Source organism: Gracilinanus agilis, chromosome 2, assembly GCF_016433145.1.
Source record: "Gracilinanus agilis isolate LMUSP501 chromosome 2, AgileGrace, whole genome shotgun sequence".
In the NCBI taxonomy this organism is placed as follows: Eukaryota; Metazoa; Chordata; class Mammalia; order Didelphimorphia; family Didelphidae; genus Gracilinanus; species Gracilinanus agilis.
The window spans coordinates 152,936,722-152,945,624 of NC_058131.1; the positions used below are offsets into that span (position 1 = coordinate 152,936,722).

Here is an 8,903-nt window from a genome sequence, read left to right on the forward strand (position 1 = left end):
TTCCTTCCTTCCTTCCTTCCTTCCTTCCTTCCTTCCTTCCTTCCTTCCTTCCTTCCTTCCTTTCTCTTTTCTATCCCTGACTCACATGCCTTCCAGGTTGGGTTTAATGATTCGAGTCAGCCAACTTCCAATCTTTCATCTCCTTTTCCTTATTTCTAAAGCAGCTAGATCACCTAGTGAATCACAAGAGTGAACTTGGAGTCCCAAAGACCTGAGTTCAAATTCTGCCTCGGACACATACACTTGGAAAAGTCACTTAATCTCACTCAGTCTCAGTTTCTCATCTGTGAAATTGATATGAGTATAGTACTTACCTCATGGTATTGTGCTGGGAGGATCAAATGAGATACTGTAATTTATATTTAAAGTGCTAGATAAAGGCCTGGGGCTAGATCTATGATTTGATTGATGTAAGTAATATAAATAATAGTATATAATAATAATAATAAAATAAATTTCTTTTAGATGGAGAAATTCCCTTTACCAACAGCAGTCTGTACCTTCCCAGCAAGCTATTTGTTGCTTGTTTAGTAATTTCAGTAGGGTCCAACTCTTCCTGACTCCATTAGAAGTTTTCTTGGTAGTTATTGAAGTGGTTTGCCATTTCCTTCTCCAGTTCATTTTACAGATGAGGAAACTGAGTTCAACAGAATTACTGACTTGCCCAGAATTGCATAGCTAGTAAGTGTTGCAAGCTAGTAAGGGCCAGATCTGAACTCTGGCCTTCCTGGCTCCAGGCCTGGTGTTACCTGGCCGTCCCTCACAAGAGCTGTTAATTATTCTTCTCTTCTGGTAACCTTTTCCTGCAGCTCTCTGCCATGCCCAGATCTAGAATCTCTGAATGAGGAGATTAGGAGTCAAAAGGGACCAGAGAGATCATTTTTCTCGATGAGAAAAAGAAGAGACTTACCCAAGGTCACACGAGTGAATAAGCTGCAGAGGGGGAATTGGAACTTAATTTTCCTAAACCCAAATCTTGGATAAATCTAGTGTTCTTTCCATTACTCCTCACAGCCTCTTAGGTCTTTTTGATCTCAGGAACCCTTCATACACTTTAAAATTATTGAGAACTTCCTCTCAAATAGAATGTTTTTATATTATCACTATTATATTTATATTAAATCTTTACCATATTCGACATTAAATGTCTAATTAGACATTAAATGTCTCAGTATTCTTATGAAGATAGTTTTTACCTTGTGGACCCTTGGGTTCCCCAGGCCATATTTTGAATACTGCTGGATTAGATGAGATGCCTAAAGATTTAAGTACTGGTTGTAAATAAATGTCTTCTGATTTAAAATCCTATGTCTTTCCATTAGGTCAAAGTCATGTAGAGAAAGTGAGGACCATGGAATGAGTCTTAAGCTCTAGGACTGTCAGGGTTTCCAAATCCAGTGTTCTAGTGTGGACTGAGTTCGACTGGGGAGGGAAGTGGATGAAGCCACTTTATCTCTATGGATTTTGTAACACTCTGATTTTAGGTACCTTCTGTGAATGATGTCCTCCAGAAGTTGCAGGGTGTCCCAGAGGCCAATTTTTCTGTCATGGTGCAGAAGGTGTGTATCCTGGGGGATGAGAAAGGGGATCAGACTTGAGGAAAATGGATTTCTTGTGTCTTTTCTGGTTCTGGGTTTGTCTAGCACAGAGAGCTGCCTCAGTTTCTCACTTCTGGGGAGAAGCACTCAGGCTTGGACCTCCTGTGAAATGCTTTAAGATTCTCAGATCTAGCCAACGTGGACGGGACAATTCTCTCTGATCTAGAGGACGTGAGCTTCTCTTTTGCTCCTCTCCAGGATAACAGCACATTCAATACTCTCCCAGTTCTAACAGCTATGGAGACAATAGACATAATTCAAGGTGAGTTGTCCTCTGCCAGCAGGAATTCTGGGGATTGTACTACAAGAAGGACTTTTTGTGAGCCAAAGTGACCAGCTGGCAATGAGCCCATTGGCTCCCATGAGATCTTCTGTGAAGAGATTCTCTTGGGGGGAGGGCTAGCAAGGGGTGGAATAATAAATAATGTCTAATGGAAGCTAGGTGGTTTTGAGAGCCTGGCGTAGAGATGGGAGGCCCTGGATTCAAATCTGGCCTCAGACATGTCCTAGCTGTGTGACCCTGGGCAAGTCACTTAACCCCCATTGCCTAGCCCTTTCCACTTTCCTGCCTTGAAACCAATACACAGTATTGATTCTAAAACAGAAGGTTGAAAGAAAGAAAGAAAGAAAGAACACTGGCCAGAAGACTTGGTTTTTGTTCCTAGCTTTATCACTCTACTAGTTGGATGGCTTTAAAGAGGCATGAGTCTTAGTTTCCTCATCTGGGAAATGGGGATAATACCTATCCTGCTTACCTCATTGGGATTTTATCAGGACCAAGTGAGACAATGCACGTGAAAGCACTCCGTAAATTGGAAAGCAGTACACTTCTATCAAGTGGGAGGTGGAGGTAATGTCAGGAACAGTGAAAGGAGAAACATCTTCTGTGGAGCCTCTAGGATGGTAATGCTTGAGGCAGGGACCAGGAGGCAAGTGGTGGTCTCGAGAGCCACGAAGCTACATAAGGGAGTACTAGCCTTCCAAAAGAGGAATCTGTATTTGTGGACCCCACAGTTTATAAGAACTAGAGGAACACAGTTGGCATTTATAAAGCACTTTTAAAGGTTGCAAAGTTCTTTCCAAATATGATCTCATTTTATCCCAAGAGTTATTATTATCCCCATTTTACAGATAAGGATGTAGAAGTTGAGACAGGTTAAGTGACTTGGTCACCATCACACAGCTAGTATTTGAGTTAGGATTTGAACTCGGTTCCTCCTGATTTCGAGAATAAAACCAAATTGCCTCACTGTCCATTTGCTGTAGGGGCCAGAGGGTGTGGATATAATTTTTCCAGGGGCCTCTTATCTCTGTGGCGTCTCAGGTGACAGTACTCTGCCATGATATCATCAAGGAGAGAGGACTTGGGTCCAAAGACCTGAGTTTTAGTTCTGATTGTGGGCAAGTGGATTAATCCTCTCAGGCATTGTTTCCTTATCTGTAAAATAGGGACAATAATTCTTGCACTATCCTCCATAAAGATTTGTTGTGAGGAAAACACTTTATAAACTTCAAAGCAAGACAAAAATGTGAGCCCATAATTGTTGTTATTCTCTTACCCTTCCCCTTGCAGACTTGAAGGAGAACATTGCCAAGATCCCAGAGGAAGTGAAGACCCTGTCCGAGGGCTTCCCAAGCTCTGGGGCAGCTGACCGATGGAGGCAGGCTCTTGCTAAGGCAGAGAACAATAGCAGACCTTACTTACATGCCATCCAGAAATATGAGAGATACAGGTATTGGGTGAGTTGGGGGAGGGCAGATCCAGGGAGCAGAGAGAAGGAAAATACAGGTCTCCCCCCCACCCCCCCACTCCCTGATTCCTGAGAACCCTCTCCCAGCATCCTGCACTCAGCTACTCCTAGCCTCCAGGACTGCATCATCTCCCACTTAGACTCAGCCTGTAGACTCTCAGCCCTCAAGCGCCGTGAGTCCTCTGCTCTGTTCATTTTTCTCTCAGTCCTTGAAGTGAGGCATATCAGTTTCCCCTTCTAGGATGAGGGGGTTGGAGCAGTTGGTGACTTCTAAGGTCTTTTCAACCTCTAAAATTCTGTGTTTTTCTGGTTCCCAAGTTTCCAAATAATAATCAAAGGCTTGGGATCAATTTTAATCAGGTACTTAAGTTAGCGTGCTTAAATATTCATGCACTCTTCCTGTATCTCCAGCCTCAGGAGTAGTGCCTTTTGCTTTTTCCTCTGGCAATGTACCCTTGGTGTTGTTCTATTTTATTTTATTATTTTATTTTATTTTATTTTATTTATTTATTTAATTTAATTTAATTTAATTTTATTTTATTTTTGTCCCTTCAAGGCCTGTAAAAGAGCAAGGAAAAGCTCATTTTCTTCTGGGGAGGGAAGCTGGGACCTCTCAGATCTTGACTCTCTCTATCCCTTTCTGCCCTACCCTGCCATGGTAGATGGATTGCAGGTTATGTGCTGTCCTCAGTGATCCTCTTGGTGGTCATCTGTAACCTTCTGGGCCTCAGTCTGGGCCTCTTGGGGATATCTGCCCGAGAAGACTCCAGCCACACAGAAGTCAAGGGAGAAGCCGGGGCTCAATTTCTCATGGCGTAAGGATGAGGTGGGGAGTGGGGTGGGAGAGATAGGACAAATGGAGTTGGGCTCTAAGGGCCAGGGTGAAGGACGCCCCCAAGCTGGACCTTTCTGTTCCTTCTCTATCCCGGAGAGTGTCTTTCCTAATCTACAGGCTGGCCCTTGTGAGGCAGGGGGTCACCTGGCATGGGTCCTGTTATGTGTTTGGTGATCATCCAGGTCTGGTAGCTCACATACAGACATCCAGGTCTGTTCATGGTTTTATTTATTTATTTGGTCCCATCTGGCCCATGGAGCTGACCAGATGGCAGTAAAGGGGCCAGCAGTCCCAAAGATAGCACTGCCCTTTGCTCTGCCCTTTTCCCCCAATAATGAAAGCTGCCCCCTTTCTAGCTCCTTCAGACCCTTCATTCTCCCCTCCCCCTCAGCACCTGCTCAGGCTGGTCCTTTCTTCCCTCCCCAACAAAGAAGCAGTGCTTTGTAGATGATCACTGACTGCTGTCTTAGCTAGATCCCTGGTGGATTCAATTAGGTTTGTGGGGAGGGCACCCCTGGTTAGTTTGAGGCTAGTACAGAGTATCCTAGGTGGTCCTGAGCAGGAGGGGAGATGTTAAGGACAAGGAAGTGGGACAAGCCAGGACCCATCCCTTTTGCACCCTTTTGATGCCCTGCCCTGCCTTCTCCACAGAGGTGTGGGCTTAAGCTTCCTTTTCTCTGGACCCTTCATCCTCCTTATCTTTGCCACTTTCCTCGTGGGGGGAAACATCCAGACATTGGTGTGCCGAAGCTGGGAGAGCCAGGAGCTGTACCAGGTGAGGCTTGGCCAGAGCCTTTGTCCTGGCCCTTGTCTCACTGGATAAATGGAGACATAAGCCACCAAAGCTTCTGGCCCAGGGACCGGGCTTAAGAGATGTAGAGGGCGAGACCGATAGAAACACAGAATGGAAGAGAGCGAGAGACAGAAATACAGAAATACTAGAGACAGGGAAGGACAAAGAAACATCAGCAGCAGATCGGAGTGAAAGAGACTTGGGCAGAAATCCTAGAAGTCCCTGGGTGAACTCCTTGTCATATTACTGTTGGAAACAAAGATAAAGAGTGGTTCCATTATATCCATAAGCTAATGCTCCATTTTGGAAACTGAGAACAGAAACCAGGAGGCCAGACATCTAGTTGGTCCTCAGTGAGTAAGCCCAGGTATTGGTGGGAATTTCATTATCTACAGCTAAGACTACTTTCCTGTAGCTTGGGAAGCTCCCTGTGGGAGAAGTCTCTTGAGTGAGACCAGCATTCAAGTTAGAAGCAAGATTTTGGGTTCAGGTCACAACTAGGGGCATTGCTGTGTGTGGTCCAGTCACCAGTCCAAGAGAGGTCAGGGTCCTGGGAGAACTGGGGTCTGTCTCACGCATCGTGCTAGACTTCCTTTTCTGGCTTCACGTGTAGTTCGCTGACACCCCAGGGAACCTACCCCCATCCATGAACCTGTCCCACCTCCTGGGTCTCAAGAAGGACATCAGCATCCCTTCTGCCTATCGGTGAGTGTCTCCATCAGCATCTAGGTCTGCTCAGGGTTGGGGAGGGGGAGAGGCAGGAAATGGGGTTGGAAGTATAGGGAAGAAGTCAAGGGGAAGGTTGGTTTCACACCGATTCCTTCCTTGTTTACCTTTTCCCCATTGCTTTCTCTTTCTCCTGGACCTTCCGGCTCCCCTAGGCAGTGTAAGGAGGGTGTCCCTCTCTGGGAAGTCCTACAGCTTAATGGCTCCTATGACCCAGAAAAGCATCTGGACATCAGTAAGGTAAGAAACTTGAAAAGAATCACAAGCTGGCAACCTCTAAAAACCGGCATGGCAGGATTCTGACCTTCCCTCTCCTGGAGTCTTGAGCTCGAGGTGTCCTCGGGCTCTGAGGTCAGGCAGGCAGTAGCCCCAGGGGCAGCCACGGTGCCCCATTCAGAGGGGACCTCTCTCCATTCAGCACTCCCATCTGAGAGGGCTAGCACCTGGCTCATAGGTTAGCAGACCCCCTGGCTGGGACTCGGTGAGGATCGGACAGCCAGAGGTTGGCTATGGTTGGGGGAAAGGGAGAGAGGCACAGGGGGAGATAAGAAGGGGGCCAGGGGAAGGCACAATGCGAGAGAGGCAAGGGCCAAAGTCCAATAAATACTGGGGTGGCAGCTGGCTACTGTCTGGGGGACCTTGGGCAGTTCTCCCTCTCTCAGCCTTATTTTCCTCATTTATAAAATGAAAGGATTGGAGTAGAGGGTCTCTAAAGATCAAAGGAAATAATATATGTAAAGCACTTTGCAAACTCAAAAGCACCCTATAAATGCTAGCTATTATTCTATCGAAGGTCCTTTCATGCATTCATATCATATGACTTTAATGACACGGCTGTGGGCCAGGTGCAGAATGGAGGAGGGGTGGAGAGCACGGGGGAAGCCATGCTTTCATCTCATTAGTTTCCTTCTGGGTTTAGGGGGAAAATCTTCTAGAAGAACAGGAAAGGGCCAAAAAAGGGCCCTGGAAGTTCCTGTGGAGGAGTAAATTGGGAGTCACAAGCCCTGAATCTTTGCCCTGGCCTCTTTTAGCTGTATGATATTAGGCTAATTACTTCACCTCTCCAGGCCTCTGTTTCCACCTCTTCTTTGAGAGATTTAGGCTGGCTCCTCCTGGCTAGGTGACCCAATAGATAGCGTGCTGGACCTGGAGTCAGGAAGACCCGAGTTCCAATCTGGCCTTATGTGACCCCGAGGGAGTCACTTAACCTTTGTGTGCCTTAATCCATTGGAGAAGGAAATGGCCAACCACTCCAGCATCCTCTCCAAGAAAACTCCATGGACAGCATTGGTGTGCTATGGCTCGTGAAGTCATGACCGAATGACTGAACAACAACAAGGCCTCTGTTTTCTATCCCTTAAACTATGAGATTTAGGCAAGTTCCTCCCAGATCTTAGGTTACAAAATTCTATAAAAATTAGTTGATGGGTAAAATACTTTGCAGCCCACAGAGCACTAAATACAAATGCTAGCTGTTCTTATGATTAATGAGAGTATTTATAATCATATCAGTTAACAATTTAATATTAATAAATCAATGATTAAGAAATTAATAATAATGGATGCTTATCCACCTGGGATATAGATACTTTATTATCTTCTCTAGGTCTCAGTTTCCTCATCTGTAACATGGGAATGATAAAACTTGCAGTATTTTACCTCCCATGGTTGTTGGGAAACTCAGATGAGAAGCAATGTGTCTAAAGAACTTTGTAAACCCCGAAGTGCTACATAGTTATTTTTCTCATTATCAGCCAATAAAAGGCAGGTCATCTCTTGATTTGGTCCTAATCTGACCATGCCTGGACTACTGCACACTGTTCTGGGCTCTGGATCTTGAGACAGATAGAATGAAGCCAGAGAAGGGCCAGCAAAACAGCCAAGAGTTTAGGAGAGGGGCTGCTGGCTACAGACAGGATGAAAAGCCGGGGGCTTGTCAGTCTGAGGGGAGATATGATCAGAGCCTTAATGTAGGGGTGTATTGTGTACAGTTCTGGGCACATCACTTTAAGAGGGATGCTGGCAAGCTGGGGCGCATCTAGAGGTGTGGCCAAGGTGGCAAAGGGGTCATGAAACTATGTCACAAGAGGATCAGTTGAAGAAACTGGAAATGTTTAACCTGAAGGAAATAAGCCCTGGGGTAGGTGGGATCCACGTATACAAATATTTGAAGGGTTGACCTATAGAAGAGGGGGTTGAGGTTATTCTGGGTGGCCTCAGAGGACAATGGGTACAAGTGATGGAGAGCAGATTTCTATACAAAACAGGAAAGAACTTTCTGTAATTTTTGCCATCCCACAATGGCAGATTCTTTTAACTTAGTGAGCTTCTCTCCCAAGCCCCCCCAAATCATAGAGTGGAAAGAAATCTTGGAGATCATCTTGTCTAGTTCTCTCATTTTATAGAGGTGGAAACTGAGGCCCTGTTGAGGTGAAGCGACTTTCTTAAGGTCATACAATTTGTAAGTCACAGGATTATAAAATTAGAACTGAAGGAAACTTAGAGGTCAATTAGTCCAACCCATCTTTTTACAGATGACGTAATTTGAGGCCCAGAGATAGAATATCCTAGGTTACACAGATAGCAAGTGACAGAGTTATGATTTGAGCCCAGGTTCTCTGACTCTTCTTTTATAATAATTTATTTCTTTGTTGATTACATGAAAATTCCCAGGTATCTCCTCCTTTCCCTCCCTCCTCACACTAGAGAAGCCATCACTGGACCAAAAAAAAAAAAAAGCATATATAAACTATGTCTGATAGTGACAGGATTTGAATACAGGTCTTTTGACTTTGAGCTGACTTCTCTTTCCTACAGTCACTGATTCTTGATGTCACAGATTCATACTGTTAGAGTTGGAAGAGCTGATTTTAGAAATCATCTGATCTAGCCCCCTAATTATAGAGAAGAGAAAACTAAATCTCAGAAAGGGAGAAACTGACAAAGTAAACAGCTTTCTAGTAGCTAATCAAAAACCTGAGAAAGAAAGTTTTTTTTTCCTCCCTCAAGGAGAAGGAAAATCAATCAAGCACCAACACTTAATACTATGTGACAGGAACTATTCTAAGCAAAGATAGTAATGAAATAGTTCCTGACCTCAAGGATCTTACATTCTTTTGAGGGAAACAATATGTTTACGTATATATATATATATATATATATATATATATATATATATATATATATATATATATGCAATA

At 44.6% G+C, this 8,903-nt stretch overlaps 1 protein-coding gene across 1 annotated transcript in view; it reads left to right on the forward strand.

Annotated features, from left to right (window-relative positions):
• PROM2 (prominin 2) overlaps positions 1-8,903 on the forward strand; it is a 32,154-nt gene that overhangs the window by 5,504 nt on the left and 17,747 nt on the right. Inside the window, exons 5-11 of the mRNA XM_044659515.1 lie at positions 1,485-1,559; positions 1,797-1,860; positions 3,172-3,331; positions 4,012-4,164; positions 4,836-4,959; positions 5,591-5,682; positions 5,859-5,943. Of these exons, the coding sequence (XP_044515450.1) occupies positions 1,485-1,559; positions 1,797-1,860; positions 3,172-3,331; positions 4,012-4,164; positions 4,836-4,959; positions 5,591-5,682; positions 5,859-5,943 (753 nt within the window). The remainder of the gene's footprint in view (positions 1-1,484; positions 1,560-1,796; positions 1,861-3,171; positions 3,332-4,011; positions 4,165-4,835; positions 4,960-5,590; positions 5,683-5,858; positions 5,944-8,903) is intronic.